Consider the following 18,703-nt stretch of genomic DNA (forward strand, 5'->3'; position numbering starts at 1 on the left):
TTTTTTTAATGGAGATTATCACCGCAATATGGAACTTTTCTCTGTGTGGCAGGTAGTCGGCTCGTTGTTAGTTGAGACACTACAAAAGAGGGGACGGACAATGCTCGGGCACAACGATTTCTAAGTAGGTTATGATAACTTATAATATAACTAAACTATGAAGTTCGCCTGCAGCCTGGTTTATTAGCTGCTGTGTGCCCTTCAAGCCGCAGGGAGGAGGTGCTGCTTCATTTTTTCGTGTCGTGAACAACCACCAGGGTTTTTCTTTTTTTAAACTCTTTCTGTCTCGAGCGCTGAGTTTCAAACTGCATGCGCGCGCTCTCTCTCTCTCTCTCGTGTGCGCGTCTTTACAGGTAGCCACACATTTCGACGTGGATATTTGCTCCCTCAAGCGTTACGAGGTAAAATACCTGTTTTATGCCTGATAAACGCCGTTTGACAAAGTAACACGTTGCTACGTTTGTTTGCGACTCTGTGTGCAGGTGCATGGTGTTTGTATGGGGATACAATTGCGCACGAGCCGCTGACCAATTAAATGAAAAGCCGTGTAACGTTAGCTGTCGACGCTTTCATTGTTAGCTTCTAAATCTTTTAAGGCTTTTTTGTGCTTATTTCCCCCTGAAAGTGTAGCTTAATGTAAAAATAAATTACCGTAATGAAATGTAATTATCGAGTTTGCATTTTATTTCCAAAGCTGAGACTTGTATTGCAAATGCAAATATATTGTCTCAAAGGTTAAAAGCTTTGAATTGATTACCTCGTTTGCGCACCTGGGGCTTCAGGCGATGCTTTGCATTTGACCACACTAATTATTTGCATGAACAGCAATTTCTTTGGACTCGTGTCATTATTTCTTCTGGCTCCTTTTATTAAACTGTGTGGTTCAGGCGAATTCAAACGTAAGTCCCCGTTATGTCACGCTCATTGTTCATATTGGGCTACTCCATATTAGTCTAAAGTATCCCCAAGTGTTCTCTGTATGCCTGACATTTATTGTGTTCGACTGCAGCTTTACCTGCTGATTTTATTGCCTCTGACTGAATGAATGTGACAGTTAGTCGGTGCACCAGAGGTGTTGGTCATCTATCTTTTTAAATGTTTACATTTCTATATTCCTGTGCATGCAATTCAATTAAATATCTTTGGGTTTTTTTCGCCTCAGACTTCAGCCTCTCCTCTAGCCTGGAAGCCAGCACTGCAGCCCAGCCGTCAGCAGCATGGACTATTGCACGCCACAGTCCAGTCGACGCCACAACCCTGTGGACAGCATCTGCCGCAAGCTGCAGACCATTCAGTGGCGTGGTGACCGCAAGCCCAATTCCCCTTTTCAGATTCCAAAACTCTCGTCCAACAACTACGACAGCCCACAGAGTGGCCTCCGGCAAAACCTGGAAACCATCCTGAAGAAGAGTACCCTCTACAGTTACGAGGGGGAGACTGGGAAGGAGAACGTGAAGGGGAGAGGGATGGGTTCTGCGGCTTCCCAGAGGAGCAGCCTGGGTGCCTCTGTCCCTCCGCTCACTCCTTCCACCCCAGCATACAACCCCTCCACGCCAACTAACATCACATACACCATCACTAGCACTCTAGGCGAGAGGAAAAGTGCTGATGGGAGTGATTTAAGACAGGTTAAGACATGGCAGGGGTCTTGCTCGACGCCAATGGGCCCGTCTAAAGACAGCCCTTACTTCACATTCACACGAGGACCACAGTCGGTGCAGCCTGAGAGCGAGAGGCCAAGCAGCACGACGCCTCTGAGTCGTACGATCACACCAAACCACAGCACCCTCTCCTACAACCTCAACTTCTGCTCAGCGGACTCAACCGACTGTGAGCTGTCCTATCCCGCTCTGGTTGTGAAAAGACTGTCTATGGGAGATGGAGGTAGGTAGGAGCGGCTGTCGGCCAGCTGGGATGTGCAGGTTGTTGAAGCAGCGGAAAACAAAAACAGATTAAATGTGAATTTCTAAGCTTTTCCTCGTAGTGCTGTATCACCAACCAGAAAAGCAATTTCCAAAGGCTCCAGGCATCGTGGTCTTTTTATTTTTCATTCAGAGTTTAAATTTGGTTCTGTCCTTTCTTGAAGTCTTTTTTTCTGTCAATATTTAGATCAAAACTTACATTATTTTCAGTTGTATGCCTGCATGTTGCATAATCCAAAATGAAAACATGTTTTATTAAATGACCAATGCCAAATCTGGGATCAGATTGTCCCCGACCTTTTTAAAAGCTCAAGTCTTTGTGTGTGACAGAACGAGGGTTAAGGGAGTGGCCCAGTGGCTTTTAGTTGTAGCCTCAAACTTACTTATTTGTAACTTTGTAAAGGAGAGTATGTGATCACTACACTGTTACAGTTGTTAATGTGTCTGTCTGAAAATGCATCATGTGCTTTTTTTTCTTCTTTTTCTATGCCACTCAATACACTCTTTGTTTGCTGTGTTCATGTTGCATTTCCATACTCAGGATCCTCGATGGCCTCTGAAAACAGGAAGGAAAATATGGCAGAAATCAGCCTCATTTGTGAGGAGAATCTGCTCGATACCATCTTCCATGCCTGCGACACCCAGCGCCGAGGTAATCTCACACAAACACACACGGTCATCTATGTCTGGGTCCAGCGTTTCAGTCTTCCAGCAAGCTGAATGCAGTAGCCTAATTTACTAATTACAACCCGTCATTGAGTATACTATCGTGTGTTTTTCTGTGGAGAAGGCAGAAGTAATTCCCTCGGCTCCCAACAGTCGCACAGTGTCAGCATTGTCTTCCTTTTGTGCCTCCTAGCATTAGCAACACAATCTCTTCCATTTATAGGTTTTATCATCAGTACAGCGTTCTTTCGGTATTTTAATGGAGTGAGCCATCTTGTGCAGCAGAGGTGTAGGACCAGTCAAAGGTATATCTGTAAAAAAGTATGGAGGATGTGGGCATTGTTTTACAAGAAGATTACCATTTGAGAGTTGCAGACTCTTCTAACGTTTGTGCTGTTCAGGTGATTTGTTTCTATCTACTTCAATCCAATAAAATTAGCAGTAAATGTAAGTTCAAATGCGTTCCCGCCATGTTTGGTATGATTTGACTTTGTTAGATTTTGAATGCGTTGAATCTCTATTGCTGTGAAAGTATAGCACATTTCTGTCAAATTCAGCTTTGTGTTAGTTTGTTGTTTTATAAAGTGGAACCAGTTTTCGGGACTAGTAGCCTAATGCAAACCTGTGAAAATGGTAGAACGTACAGTACATGGAGTATTGCCAGTGAAGGAGTTTTGGTGAGATGTCTGAGGTTCGATGAATGTAATTTATCAACGCAGCAGCGCGACTGATCTTCAACCTCCCGAATTTCACTCGCGCTCCTCCGCGCCCTCCGCTGGCTACCGGTGGCCGCCCGCATCCGCTTCAAAACATTGGTACTTGCGTACCGTGCTATGAACAGATCAGGTCCGACCTACATCCAGGACATGGTGAAACTGTACACACCAGCTCGTTCGCTCCGCTCAGCTTCAGCCAATCAGCTTGTCGCTCTGCCGCTGCGAACTAACCACTCAACAAAATCACGACTGTTTGCTGTCTCGGCTCCTCGATGGTGGAATGAGCTCCCCATTGACATCAGGACAGCAGGAAGTGTCTACATCTTCTGCCGCAAACTAAAAACTCATTTCTTTCGACTACACCTTGAATAAGGACAGTGGCAGCAGCACTTAGGCAGCACTTAGATGGCTCTTACTGATAGCACTTAGCAGCTTGACTTTATTTAAGAAGTTGAACTCTCTTGATTCCTGTTGTTCTTAGTTCATACTTACGGTTGAATGCACTTATTGTAAGTCGCTTTGGATAAAAGCGTCAGCTAAATGACATGTAATGTAATTTGAAGCGTTTTTGTCAGAGGAGAGAAAACTAGTCCACAGTTTGTTTGAAAAAGGATTTAAAAAATGCCATTTAAAAAATGTGACAAGGACTGAAATAAAATAGCTAATCATTTTGACTGTCTATGGTTACTGTGTTCTGCCTTCACCTGTAACTGAACTAACCCCAAAACATTGTAATGAGAAGTGCGTTTCTAATATATTAGCCATCACCGTTCCAGTGGGATAAAAGTGTCCGGTGCGGTGATGACAGATGATGGTTTTCTTGAGTGTCTCTGTGTCCGTCATCTTTCAGGTAGAGTGTTTGTGTCCCACATTGTGGACTACCTGCGGCACACCACCAGTCGCAGCTCAGAAGACAGCGGACTAGAGGACCTTTGCAACATGCTCGATCCAGAACACAAAGACGTCTCCATTGACCTGGATACGTACCACGCCGTCATGAAGGAGTGGATTGATGACTGCCGCAACAACGGGTACTGAAAAGCTGATGTCAAATTTCAAGGGCTTCATTCCAAAAACATTGATTTCTTAGAAATTGGATTTTCAGTGTGGTTAGTTTGGTGAGTGAACATCCGAGATAAAGTCAGGCTTTAGTTGGAGTCCCTATTTTTAAACTGTAGGTTTGACAGTTGTCGGTAACTTTAGAGAAAATGTACTTTTAAAGTGTGATAACTGACAGAGATTTAGAGTTTATAGATGGAGCAAAGATGAATAAACAGTTTGCCCTATAAATAAATTAGTAGCTTGATTTTTTTTCTCTACATATTTTCTTTTATTCTATAAAATTCTATTCTATATTTGTCGTTGTAGAGTTTCCAAACTCTTTCACATCTAAAGGTAAAGACGCCTTGCACCATCTTTATCGGCCCTGTGATGTCTTTCAAGCCTTTCAAGGAAGAGCGAGTTATGCAAGTAGATTTGTGTAGGCGGATTATGCATCGTATGAGACTGTTTCCAACATAGTTTCAGCTGTGTGGTTATCTTCATTTAACAAGGTGTCTTTTTTTTTCTCAGAGGAAATTCTGCGTCATACTCCCCCAGCTGTCAGGGCTACATGAAATGTAGTTGACGTGACTAGATTTAAAATTAAAAGTCAAAATATTTCTGTGTATATTTTTGTGTGTGTGTTTTGTGTTGTGACGAACCTGGTCGAGATGAAGCTTGTAAGCCATTTTGTTCTGGTGTTTCACAATTGGCCTGATGTGTGGGCTGACGATTTCAGTCTTCCTAGGGCTGCAACGACTACAATAGAGGTCCAATTTTGGTGATGATTCATCTTGTTACTGACAAGACCAAAGGGTCCCTGCATCAACTGTGGGTGAAGACGTGCTTAAAAATAGTAGTTGCTGACCACACACACTAGTATAACTGAAATGAGCTGCAACCAGTAAGCGCATTTTGCAGTACACCCTGGGTCTGTTTGTACATCTCGTAGAGGAAGAGTTTCAGACCGAGCAGAGTTATTTTGTTTGTTTTTTTAGTTCTCAATTTGCCGGGTACAAACGACAGTTCAACAAATGATTTTCTTTTTTAATAAAAGAAGGTTTTTAGGAGTCTAAAAGCAACGGCAAAGTGCCTGACTGCCAAATCGTGAACATAGTGTGATTCCTTGAGTTTGATGTTGGATGTCTTTCTTGCATCTCAGGGAAGAGACAACTGATGACATCACCCAGGACTCAGTCAAACTCAGGGACACCCTGTCTGGTGAGTGTGTTGTTAATCACAAATCTCTTTGCTTTTCACTTTTTATTTTGTACACACCTGATTTAGATGAGGCCTAAAATATCTTTTGTGTGTGTGTGTGTGTGTGTGTTAGCCAAGAGATCCATGCTGTTCAATGTGACCTCAGGAAGCTTGGAGGCCTTTGGAGGAGAGGCATCCAGAGCAGAATTGTAAGTGTGGTGTGTGTCCATGTTTGTACATAAATAGGCAGTACTATACCTTTTTATTTGTATGACCCGCGTCTGCTCTTGATCTATACAGCGAAGTTGCCTTAGCCATTATGCAAGGATGATACTGGGATTTGTGTGGAGGGGGAACCCTTGTCCAATGAGGTTGGGGATTGGGTACGGGTGGGTGTTGAATACCTGTGAATACAGATATCTGCCTCACTTTTGTGTACAGCAAGCAAGAAAATAGTTTTGGCCACAGTGGGGGAAAAAAATGCTATTTGGACACACAACCTTAGGTATTATTAATAATCCCAAAGGAATTTTCCCTGCATGGATACTGTTTACTATACTATTTCATAAAGTCATGTAACATTCTACATTTGCTTGAGTAGAATACTATCTGAAAGTGGATGTTTTAAGCCAAATGTACGAGAGCATGCCTGTGTGTTTCTATCTCCCCTCAGTGAGACATCCGAGCTGGTGTATTGTGTTGCTGACCTTCAGATGAGCAACAAAAAGCTCCTGGAGGAGGTTAGGAAGCTAAAGCAGGCGGTGGAGGGCATGGAGGAATGCAATCAGAAGCTTGCAGAGGAGAATGAGGAGCTACGCAATCAGGCCAGGCTGTAAGCAGCACTGGCATGCAAATATGCAGAACTGATTCAGTGCAATCAGGTTTGTTGACGTCCATCTGCTTGTCCTCTCGCACAGTAACCAGCAGCTGGCCCAGAAGGAGAAGATGCTAAAGGACGAGGTGGAGGACATGAAGTCCACTCTGAGCTGTACGGAGGAAGGCAGGGCTCGGGCCTCAGCACACAGCAAACATGTGGTCAGTCAAACTCGGGCAACACAAAGAGGATCTATGAAATGCATGCTTCAGTCCATACAGTAAACTTAAGTTTGTTACAAGGTTGTTTTTAGACAGTTGCAGCATTGCAAACCAAAAGAATAAGCAGCAACTCTTGTCATTCAACTTGGCCTTTCGAAGCAGGAAAATGGAGCCATGTCAGCCATGTGTATGACATTAAACATTCTGTATGCCATTACATTTAGAAAATATTTGGCATTAAAAAAAAGATGTGCAGAGTTTTGGTAGTAGAGCAGAACATGTAGGATTGAGCATGCATTTCCATAGTTGCTATTGATGGTTTTTTGTTTATTTTCAGGAGCGGGAGAACCAGAGTCTCATTGCCAAGATCGCGTCTCTTCAGGAAGAGGTAAGCCACTGTCCAAAGAAAACGTTTGTCAGAGGAGTTTACAGTAAAGTCAATGCAGTGACTTCACAGGGAATCACTAGTGCTCGTCCATTCATAGATAGCTTGCAGAGAGATTGTTATGAGTTTGTACATAAAAGGACGTGACCATTTGACCCAACTCCCCTTTGATGGCTCCTAGAACTTCAAGGTCACCATGGAGATGGACGAGCTTCAGAGGAGGATAACTGGGCTGTGTGACATCAACACTAACCTTCAGGTACTGTCCTATCTCCAGTATAATGTCTACGCCGTCGACAGCCCAGCAAGACCAAGAAAGCTTAACAAAGTCAAGTCAAATGAATTATCCTTAAATTCAAAATTTTAGAAAATGCCACGAGGCTTCACAAGCTGTACAGCAAACAAGATATTTTATCGTTCAACCCTGAACTAAGATGAGGAACAACTTCCAGGCTTTGATCACGTTTGTTATCCTCTCTGATGCGAGCTGCCAATCTGCCACAGCTCTTTGCAGAGGGGACGAGAAGGGTTATCAAAGATGCCGTTTCTATCACCTCCTCCTCCTGAATGACAACCTGCTGCTCCTCTTGTTGTCCTCCACCAGCTCTCTGGCTTTGCTGATGTTAAGTTTAACGTGAAAAAGTCATCTATCTGTTCTCTATAAAGTGAGCACGTTCTCCAAGTGACCACTGCATGTTTGTCCTTGGGGTCATACATGTCAATGTAGTGATAACGTCACCAAAAAATAAACTACCCTATCAATTCTGTGCAGGTCTTCACTGCATGTAATGTAGTAGATTCTGGACAGACATGGATGTAAACTGCAATGTGAGTGGTTGGTGGAGACGTACAACTTTGTAGTAATTGTAGTTGGATTTTACTGTTTGTTACATCTCTACTCGGCCTCTTCATGCGCCTGTCGCACAGTGTCATTGTCTTTATGCTTTCTTCCTCGCCCTCCTGCACTAAATAGTAAAAATCCTTTTTCCTTCCTCACATTCAGCTGTCCGTGGTTCATTAGGATCTCTGTGTTGATCGTGCTACCGTACAGGGCTTTCTGTAACTTCCCTTTCCCTGTCCTCAGGAGCAAATTCACACTCTTGATGCCGTCGTTAGTGAAAAGGAAGCTGTGATACAAGAGGTCAGTGCTGTATGTTTGAAGTGTCCATTTTACTGTTGCTTGTGGCCGTTTTGATCACTGAAATACATTTCCTTGAATCCATTCAGCAAAACACCAGCTCAGTGTAAACGTCAGCTACCAATTATGTTGCAAATTTTAGTTTTTTTGTTTACTTAATATCTGGTTTAATGGGAACAGATTATTGTCCTCTTTTCTGTTTCTCTACAAAACTCAAACTGGTCTTGTGTTTACTTTCTTTACAGAAGAGAAGACAAATAAATGAGCTGAAGTCAACAGTGGAGGAATACTCCTCCATCACAGAGGTCAGTGGGTTGAACTTATCATTATTTTAATTTCTATGCCTCAGCACCTCCCTGCTAGTTTCTCATGGATGCTCTATTACTGCTTCTACTTCAAAATCAGGCAGTGATTATCTGATTTGCTTTGTGCAGCAATGATTAATCATGTTAAATGAGATTTAAAACAATATTCTCATAAGGATGGATAAAAATAACACTTAAATAGGATTAAAAAATATTGACCATGAACTTCAGGTGGGAATTTCATTTCCAATATGGATATTTGTGATCTGAAATGTGATTTTCAAATTTCAATTAAGGTAATTTTGTCACGTCCGTACTTTTACCAAAACAAACAATGTTGTTGATTCCAGCTTCTGAGGGCAGACAAAAGCAAGCTGGAGACCCAGATGCAGATGATGCACCCATACCTGTCTGGGTGAGTGAGCCAAGAATAACCTGGGAGTGGAGGGGTCGGCATTATTAAGGGGAAGTAGAGATTTCAAACTATGAATTTAGATGGTTACTTTATTAATCTACAGCAGCATTTATAGTTACAGGTAAAGCAATATTTAAAAAAAGCACAACATATACAAACAATTTAATAATAAATGAAAGAACAAAAAAATAATGTTTAGATGTAACCAAACAAACCTAGTGTTGTAGTTGTGTGATTTATTGCAAAGTCTCACTGCAGTGGGCAGGATGATCTGTATCTGTCCTTGTGACAGCAGAGCAGTAGGTGGTGTAGAGGGTGGTCCGGGTTATCCAACATGGATAATATTTTCTTCTGTGTCGTCCTCCACCCTTTACAGACTGTCCAGTTATAGAAAAAAAGAAACCCTCTTAAGACTCAAACTGTATTATTCATAATGAAATGTATTTGTTGGTTCTGGTCTGTAACTTTGTGAAACAATGGTGCATGACCACCTTTACTAATGAATGTTTTTGTTTACAACTAGTCCACACCTAACCTGCCCTCCTGTCTCTCAGGGCTGGCCTGTCCCTGTCTGTGGCCTACAAGTTGAACCAGAGCAGCTCAGGATCCCTACAGACAGAATTGGCTCTGGCACAGTCACCACTGGAGGTCAGCAGCACTCCCTTACTGTCTTCACGCCATCAACTTTTCTTTTTTGATCTCTTTTCTGATCTGGATCCCATCCTCAAATCGCTTATAAAACAGTTCCATCTTCTTACATTTTCTCTTAATTCAGACATTTATTCTCATTCTTGACCGAGAATTCACGGCTGCTGCATCTCTTTGTCAACTTCCTTGTACTAGCCAAAGGGATGGATCTTTTTGAACTCAAATGGACTCTACTTAGATGCGTCATCCACACTTAACAGGCACAGCTAGTTTTGCAATGTTATGTAATCCCAGTATGTATTGCCTCCACACTTCTGAGAAGTTCTTCGCCTAAAGTCACAACCTTTTGTTGACTAACTGGAGGGCTTCTCACATATTTCACACATTACAAAGCACTGTCCAAACATAAGTTGGGATAACGTGTTTAAATTATTTAGTTTGTGTAAATATCGCTTGCAGGCTTCCCATGGAGTTGATTATTTGTCAAGCACTATGAGCTGTGTCTCCCCGTTGGATGAAACGCTGGACCGGCAAGTGTTGCTGATGCTGCAGGGCCCCAACCCTGAACACATGGCTCTGGAGTTCAAGAACCTCATAAATACACTAGTAAGTGTGATTTAAGTTTGCAAGTCCTGACCAGCACTTAGAACAATGAGAAGAGTATGTCACAGGTTTTTAAATGCATGTAACCCTGTTGCGCATGAGACATTTTAGATTCTTGACTTTCCATCTTGAAGTATTTCTTTGACACAACATGCGTCTTCTTTATGTCTCGTAGAAAAAGGATTTTACAGAAGAAACCAACTACATCTTGTCTACAGCCAGAGACTTGCTGGAAGACTGCACACAGCCTGCAGGCAACACTGACGCCAATCTCCAGGTCAAATACACTTTCACAGACCTACCAGACACTAAACATAAGCTAAAGAAAAGTTGCTTCTTTAGAGCACTACAGTTGGTGCCTGTAAGAGCACCTTTTTTAAATATATAAATCATGAAGTAATGTGATTTCTATCTTAAGCTCCCTCTACCTTTTTGCACTCTTTTTCTCTATCACTGCTCGTTCTCTCCTTTCCACCCACCATCTCTCTTCTCTAGAGATATCTCACTTATATAACTCTCCAACAGGCCCCGTCCAAGCAGTGTTGTTTAGTCAGTGTGTTGTACCATGAACACAACCCACTCCCCTCCCTCCCTCCAACTTTGTGTATCTCTCTTTCTCTCGGTCTCTCTCTCTCTCCCCCCTCCTATTGCATTGTTGCCACTCTGCATTCATTAGCCACGTACTGCCATACAGCAGAAAACATAGCAAATGAGACGGAAACCATTAGTGGAGCAGAGCTGTACCAGTCGTTCTTCTGTTTCTTGCGTGTGCCGGCTGACCTGGAAATATTTTGTTACAGTTAGGTGTCAGAACTTTTTGGAGGTGTGAAACGCACCTAGCTATTCGGGCTGCGCGGCTGACCCTCTGCCTTTTTCCTCCCACAAACGGTGCAGGCCGAGCTGGACGCAAGAAGGGCCCACTGGGCCCTCAGCCTAGACCAGCTGGCCCAGTACACAGACTCACTGGAGAAGGAGCTGATCAAAATGGCCAGTAACATGAGGAGGTCCCGCACCGAGATCCTGCACCTTTCAGTCAGGTGAGAGAGGCTTTGTTGTCTGCACTGTGTGGAAGGTAAAATGAGTGCACATTCAGAAATGTGAGCTGCTGAAGCGAGTGATTTAACACAAAAAAAATGTTGGAAAATTTTAAATAAGAGCATTGGAATGTGAAAGGGAGCTGATCTGCAGTGACGTTTGTGTTGGCTAATTAAAGACAACTTGACTATAAGATAGGAAACTTTCTTTGAGGGGGAGTTGGTCTTGAGCAGCAGTGATCTCATTGGTTGAATTAAACCCCAGTGGGCCGAGCTAAAGACTTCATTTTCTGGCTAAGTAAGGTAATACTGACACCACAAAAGAAGACTTAAGAATAAGTAAGAAAGCTAGAAGCTGATTAGGAACTGAATACAAATGCAGTGTCTGGGTGTGATGAGCTAATCAAGTTTAGCTGATTAGCCTAGCAGATCGTCCTTGTTCAAACAAGGTAATAGTCATTTCTGTAAGCTTGTTGGAGTAGTTGTAGAGCAAGATCTTAAATTCCCCGTGGTCCTGAATGAATACAAATAATTTACTTGGCAGAAGTAAAGAGGATTTTTTTGCAGTCAATGTTTGTTCTGCTATTTGAGTAGCTCTCCCTGTCAGAAGTCCATATTTCAAAAATGTACTAAAGCTCCACATAAATAACACTACACACTAATTAATTTCAGACCCTGGCAAATGTGGGTGTCTCTGCTCTCTGGTGCTCTGTCTCAGTCGGCCAGTTAGTCGTGCTGAGTGGGGAAAAGACCTGTCAATCATTCTGACCTCAATGACCCCAAAGGGCCCGCCTCACCAGGTCTGAGTCGGTGCCAAATCTGGACTTCATTCTGACTGTGATGGGTTAGCCGTGTGTGTGTGTGGGGGGGGGGGGGGGTCTGTTTTGTATGTGTTTTCATGGAGACGGCCATCCCCTTCAGATATATATAACAGCTGGAGTTGTACAAGACTAGAAGGATAACTGCTCAGGCTGTCCGTGTTGGATTTACAGGTGTTTAGTTACCAGGGTGAACTCGGGAACGTTCATATTGTTTGGTAAAAAGAAAAAAAAAACCAGAGGGCTAATTGTAGGTGGAGTTCTACCTCCTGCTTTAGTATTTGGGCTGATGCAGACCTTTCAGAAGAAGACTGGACTCCGAGACAGAGCTGGGATCAGGGTCTTGTTGTAGGACACGTTTGAGATCCGGTGTAGTCTTGAGACTAGAGGGTCGGACTGGGACTGGATCTACAAAACTGAAGAAACCGTTACTTGGCCAGTCGGAGAACTGGCGCTGGTCACCCTGGGCAACAGAATGGGACACTGCATGGGCCTGCGGATTGGGTACAGTATGTCCACTGAACCGCCTCCTCTAGGATCTCTGTGGATGTGTGTTTCTGGCTCTCTGCAACGTTAGGAGGGCTTTCTTCTCTTGGGGAAAAAAGAACAATCCCTCAGCTATTTTTAGTCAACATGATGTTTGTATTTGTGCACGCAGGGTGCAGGAGCAGGAGAACCAGAAGCGGCAGCTGTGCGAGGAGCTGGAGCAGCTGAAGACCCCTCAGGACAGCAGAGAGGCCTCATGCCAGACACCTGCACCAGAGGACGAGGTCAGAGGGGAGGATGGCTGGGCTAGATCATGGGGCAGCAGTCTATCGACCTATATTTAATGTACAGCAGCAGCAACTCTCTTCCACTCTTCTCAGAAGTAATACCTTAATCTGTAGTCACTATACATTGTACATACAGTCTGGGAGGCAAGCACGTTCCACCTACACTGATTGAGTATCGACTGGCATGAGGGGTCCTGTTGGGTTTGGAAATCATTCCAACTTAATCATTTATGTGTGTGATTTTGTGTTTATTAACATTGGATATTGGAGTGTTTGCTTGGAGAGCAGTGACGGCTCGTACTGTACTCTAACAGATGGAGTATCTGGTAGAGGAGCGTTGAGTCCGAGTTGGCGGACATGTGTACCCACACACAGGCACAATCAGATGCGACCACACACCTACGCACTGCTCCTCGCACAAAATGCACTGACACGCTTGAACATTTCCAGTACAGCACCGTTGTTTTAACTGCAAAACACAGTGTTTGCTGCTGATGTAGAGGGATCTGCATGCAGTAACCAAGTTGGACTTTTTAACATAAGGCAGCTCTTACTTTGAAGTAATTTACACAGCCCTGATTCAGGGAAGAGCAGCTCTGCTAATAAGCAAAAAGATCAGTTTTAAGAAGATAAGATAATATATGATCTCTGTTTAGTTTGTTATATTTACTTTTTTTCTTAGTACTTCTCTTTTCACTGCTGAACTGCAGCCTCATCACCTGCAGTTGGAGTTTGCCCAAGTGGAGTTTATTACAATCTGGCTTCTGGTTTCTTGTGCATCTCACCATTGCACTCCTTTATTTATTTTTTTGAGACATTGTCTTTCCCTTTCTTTTTTTTTTTAGCCTGGAGATGACTTGAACTGGGATGAGGAGTTTGCCCTTCAAGACTTCCTGAAAAACGAATTAGCGGAGAGGAATAGCAAAGACCAGGGCGGGCGAATGGACAGAGGCGAAGACGAGGACGTGGAGGAGAAGTGGACGGTGGTGGACACAGCTGGAGTGGGGGACATGAGGGGCACGTCCACTCCTCTGTCTGTCCTCTCCGAGGAGGCGAGGCCTGGGCATGGTGCAAAAGGAGGGGGTCCAGGTGAGTGGGAACTCAAAGGTGGACATAATGACCACCAGCCAACTGCTCAACAGCTTTAACGGTTTAGCAACTATTCTAACGATTGAAGAATATTATGAATTTGCTTTCAACGGATACCGTCTTCAAAAGCTGTCTTAGAAGAAGTTGGGAACTGAAAGTCTTTATTGAGCCTTTTTTAAATCTGGTATGCACCAGAATTATCCCCGGGCTAACTGGAACCTCATGAAGCTTAAGCCAAATGAAACGAAACATAATTTAATATATTTGTAACCCCATTCTGACCCCTCGTTCTGGATCCAACGCGGTAGAATGAGGCCTTGAGCTAACTTAATGCAACAAGAATGTTAACCACCACATCCTGCTTCTTCTTAGCATGATAATATTGACACCATATTCATGTGAGAGTATTACAGTTTTATTCACATTCTTATAGATTAGGTATGCCTAAATTGAACATCAACTCAAACCACAGCTAATGTTGGCCATAAATATACACATTGGTATTAATTACTCAACGCAGTAATATTTTTAATGATTTCTTACACTCTCTTGGATCTCTATTGTTAAACCAAAAAGCGCAGTTTTAGTCTCGGACCAACTAGTTAAACATTAAGCTGTGACTTGAAGTTCACTTGCATGTCCAGCTGGTGCACCAATTTTCAGGTTTCATTGTGTCTGACGAAGTGCTTCACGGGATAAACTACAGGTGAACACGGCTTACAGACTCGGTTATTGTCTTAGGGTGTTGATTTGTGTGTGTGTGTGTGAGAGAGAGAGAGAGAGAGAGAGAGAGAGAGAAAGTGTAAGTGTGGATTATCCCCCTGTAATCCATGGGAGTCACAAGGCACTCAGCCACCCTTGAAGTACCAGTACAGCACACACACTCACCCACTGTAAGGATACACACACTCTGAGGCCCTTGGCAGTAGACCCCTGCCTTCTATGGTTGTTGTGGCCCTGGTTTTATAAAGGTTGTGAGTGCGTGTGTCGACACAGTATGTGAAATCCTCTCTTCCTCAAGGCCCTTGTATGGCCAGGTGTACGACCGGTCTGAGGCCACGAAGTGAGCTCAGTAATCCCCCATTCCTCTGCCTGCATGAGCGGCTGGCAGGCAGAGAGAAAGAAAACCAGAATGTGGATGTGGTCATTAATGCCACCTTGGCCGTGCATGATATTTTAACCTCTCTGCCCCTCCCTGAACTCAATGCCTTGCATAATAGACAGTCTGACCTTTTATGGTAAAAGGTGGGGTTGTTCTGGATGGTTATAACCCGTGTAGATAATGTGGACAATCGTTTGGGTTTTTAATAAACAGCTTCTTTGTGTAATTCTTTTTCTTCAGCTCCTCTGTCTTGTTATTTTTACTTAAATTTGTATTTTTGGTCTCTTTTTACCTCTTTTCTCTATCTGTTACAGACCACGCAGCCTGCACAGAGTCAGAGGTGAACTGTCAATATTTGCAGGTAAATTAAAATGTAACATTTACCTGTCCTTTAAAGCATTAATTAGCAGAGCTGGAATTCAAACTTCTGATCCTCTGCTTGTAAGATGGACATGCGAACCATTGATCCACCGTCACACTTGATGTGGGCACTGATATTATTGTGCTGGAAGTCGTTAAAAATGGATCACGTCACAAAGCGAGGAAATTTGCACAGGAGAGCCGAGGCAGATGAACAGAGGGCTGATTTTTTTTTTTTTTTTGGTCTTTATGTTTGTAGCTAATTGTTGAAAAACCTTAAAATAGGGTTTATCGTCCAAAAACCTTCACGAATGATTTAAACATAGAGAAATTTTGTTGTTATGTACACGGTATTACGCTGTGAATTTACTAGTCCAGCCCACTTGAGATCAAAATGGGCAGCATGTGGCCCCTTAACTAAGATGAGTTTGACACTCCTGAACTAGAGCATGTGTAGCATATCAGAGTAAATGTAAAGTCCATAAAAGGCCTTTTTCCAGTGGGAGGTTTGCTAACTGAAGTTGTGTAAATGTTTTAAGGAAATAACCATTGATATCTTGAGACCAGGCAAAAGACAAAGAGTATCTTTCAATCTCTGTAAACCACATGCTCAAATTAATTTGTGATGGCTCACATGTGATTATCAGAAGATGACACCAGTTTGACCTTATGGAAACCCATCTGCCTGTGCCTTTGTTTAGTGAATATGTAAACAATTTAAACCGTTGAGTATCACCTTGATATTAAAAATTAAACCAAAGAATCAAAAGAAAATTGCTGCTAATTAAAAAAAGAGAAACTTAGTTTGACAGGGTAATACAATACTCTGTTTGAACAGACTGATTGTAGCTGGGCTGCATCGTAGGAAGAGTATAATTATTTGCAGAGGGGTTACATTTATGGTCAAGGGACAGTTTGCTGGTTTGAACTCATCTGCTCAGCAAATGTTTCTATCTCCACCCTGAACAACTACCTAAAGTGCTCTTGAGCAAGACTATGGATCTCCGCATGCTCACAGGCCAACAATAGATTACTGTTGTTGTAATCGGCAGCTGCCAGGTGTGTGTCAGGTATGCAACTCTCAGCAGGAAGCATGACGATACCAAAACAGATTTGCTACTCGGCTACTTGGAAAAAAAGTTTCCATTGGCATGCAGATCTTTGTCTTTTCTAGGAATATAGTGTAAATATGCACTTCCTTAGTGGTTTTCAAGGAAGTAGGATGTTTTTTAAAGGTACAATTATCAACTTGTTGCAGGAGATGGGTAATTCATCAGAGTGCACGTCTGGTGTGTTATTCACATTCATCACACTTTTCCTCACATACGTGGTAATGCAGTTGGGGCATTCTGTCAGAAATCCCTTTTTGACCTCACCTCTTTTTTTAATTTAAACATTTACATGCTAATCTGTATAAGGGGTCTTAGGACGCGGTTTGATTGAGAATGACCAACCGTTCAAGAGATGGGAGCCCTTTTCTATTTTAAAACATACCTTTTGCTATTTTCTCGTGGCAGACAAGTTAGAAAGCAGTGAAAGCAAATTAACACGTCCACGCAGAATTAAACTCTCTTCTTTTCTCCGTGACTTTTGTTTTGTATTTATCCGTTGATAGTTTAGCGAGAGCGGGGCTCTGTGGATCAGGAGTAGCCACCTGCAGGGGAAGAGGCTAGACAACGTGAAGACGCACGTTTCAGTAAAACAAATATTTAAACACGTTTCACTTTCAGTGACTCAATATCACCTCAAAAAGAGGAGTTATATTTGAAATTTTTTAAAAGCCTCTGGGAGCTGCAACAGCGGTGCGAACACGGTTCTTGGGTTGCCGACCCCTGACATGTATCAACTTCAGATGTGTCGACGAGTCGTTTATCACATTACACACGTTTTCTTTTCCTCTCTAATTTCACAATCTAATCTTCTGCTCGCTCTCTTTTCCTCGTTCTGCCATTTGCCTACCAAATGGCTCTTCGCATGTCGTACTTTACAGCCTCCGCTCACAGGCGGCAGTGTTCCTGCTTTTGCTGAAGCCGTACCCTTATATAGAATGACAGTGATAAAACTTTCAGGTCACACTGGGGTGAAAGAGAAATTATTTGCTGTTACATAATAAGACATATTGTTCATTAAACTACACATTACTGAGCTATGATCTCGATGCCTTTTCACACTTCATGATTTTCGATGTTATGCATTCTACTCGCTGGCTCTCCGCAACGCCTGATCATTTAAATCCCTGCAAGGTTTTTAAAACTAATTTAAACACTCCATCATCGCTGCATCAGTATCAAATGTTTGCTTTTGAATTCTAATGAAGATGATGGTAATTGGGGGTCTTTACAACAAGCCACCACTGATGGAACGGATGCTTTGTGCTGTCTGTCAGCTGTTAGATTTTTTTTTTATACTCCTTATGCAGTGTCTTCTCATCTGACAAAGATTTGTTTCTATTGACTGTGCCGGCTGTTTGCTACATGGTTAATGTTTGTTGCTTATTTGATCTTTTCACCCCTTTCTCTCTCGCTCTCTGTGTGTGTGTGTGTGTGTGTGTGTGTGTGTGTGTGTGTGTGTGTTTTATAGCATGAGGCAGCAGTGCCATTGAGCACCCACTCACAAGCTGTCAGCATTAGACACCCAGAGGCGGACGCTCTCCCTGATCTGCTCCACTCAGAGAACAACGGTAAGACTTCTCGCTCTCTCTCTGTGGCTCATACACCATCTTTCTGTTTTAACTTTGTCCTCCCCCAACTGTCAGCTAGTCGCTCTACTGCCTGCATTTACAACTTAACCAAAGAGTGAGTCATTTCCTGACTTACATGGTACATTTGCTGTTTGTTTAGAGGTGAGAAAACCTTAGTAAATATTGCAAGACAAAGCTCAAACTAAATACCACAGTATGAACATAGTTTTGAACATTTGTTTAGTCTTTTTGGTAAAACGTCTTGACTGCTTTGTTAAGTCATGTACTTGGTGACTGCATTACTGCAACACACATTAACTGGATATGTCGTCCTTTGTGTTTAATGATTATTTTACTTTCTATGTAAACTACATGGAGAAACATCTTCTTGGATGTTTAAAAATATATATATTTCCCACTACATTTAAATAAAATAAAAATGTCAATGCAGGTCATGCTAAGCTGTAACACTGTAGTTCTTTAATCAGCATATTAATAATACTTTACGCTAAGTTTTTCCTCTTGTCCAGCTCTAGGGACTGCAGAGTCTCCCTCCTGTGGTCAAACCCAAAATTTGAGCAACTCATCTGAACAGGAACAAACGGTCACACTTAGTAACACCAGTCCCTCAGATGCCCTGATGGTTCCCCCCAGCAGCACATCACCCGGACGAGAGGAGACCATTACCCAGACTGAGAGGTGAAAGATTGTGTGTCCAGTGTATCAAACACAAGATGTATTTATTCAGAGTGTTGCATTCTTCCAATGACAGC

The 18,703-nt window shown here is 42.7% G+C and overlaps 1 protein-coding gene across 6 annotated transcripts in view; it reads left to right on the top strand.

The window, feature by feature from the left end:
• The first annotated feature begins 337 nt into the window (after positions 1-337).
• Positions 338-18,703, top strand: part of lrmp (lymphoid-restricted membrane protein) — a 28,861-nt gene continuing 10,495 nt past the window's right edge. For 5 of the 6 annotated variants that reach the window (XM_068586090.1, XM_068586094.1, XM_068586096.1 and 2 more), the window contains exons 1-22: positions 338-401; positions 1,163-1,884; positions 2,464-2,574; positions 4,155-4,335; positions 5,508-5,566; positions 5,679-5,754; positions 6,219-6,377; positions 6,463-6,580; positions 6,918-6,968; positions 7,147-7,224; positions 8,050-8,106; positions 8,349-8,408; positions 8,759-8,823; positions 9,378-9,471; positions 9,931-10,077; positions 10,250-10,351; positions 10,969-11,111; positions 12,585-12,696; positions 13,545-13,788; positions 15,205-15,251; positions 17,831-17,930; positions 18,461-18,629. In XM_068586090.1, coding sequence (XP_068442191.1) covers positions 1,218-1,884; positions 2,464-2,574; positions 4,155-4,335; positions 5,508-5,566; positions 5,679-5,754; positions 6,219-6,377; positions 6,463-6,580; positions 6,918-6,968; positions 7,147-7,224; positions 8,050-8,106; positions 8,349-8,408; positions 8,759-8,823; positions 9,378-9,471; positions 9,931-10,077; positions 10,250-10,351; positions 10,969-11,111; positions 12,585-12,696; positions 13,545-13,788; positions 15,205-15,251; positions 17,831-17,930; positions 18,461-18,629 — 2,840 coding nt within the window. In that variant the 5' untranslated portion in view covers positions 338-401; positions 1,163-1,217. Of the gene's footprint in view, positions 402-1,119; positions 1,885-2,463; positions 2,575-4,154; positions 4,336-5,507; positions 5,567-5,678; positions 5,755-6,218; positions 6,378-6,462; positions 6,581-6,917; positions 6,969-7,146; positions 7,225-8,049; positions 8,107-8,348; positions 8,409-8,758; positions 8,824-9,377; positions 9,472-9,930; positions 10,078-10,249; positions 10,352-10,968; positions 11,112-12,584; positions 12,697-13,544; positions 13,789-15,204; positions 15,252-17,830; positions 17,931-18,460; positions 18,630-18,703 lie in introns of those variants that run through there. The other variant, XM_068586092.1, reaches the window with a different exon arrangement.

Source organism: Clinocottus analis, unplaced genomic scaffold, assembly GCF_023055335.1.
Source record: "Clinocottus analis isolate CAN_PGR_092001 unplaced genomic scaffold, fCliAna1.0.p SCAF_20, whole genome shotgun sequence".
In the NCBI taxonomy this organism is placed as follows: domain Eukaryota; kingdom Metazoa; phylum Chordata; class Actinopteri; order Perciformes; family Cottidae; genus Clinocottus; species Clinocottus analis.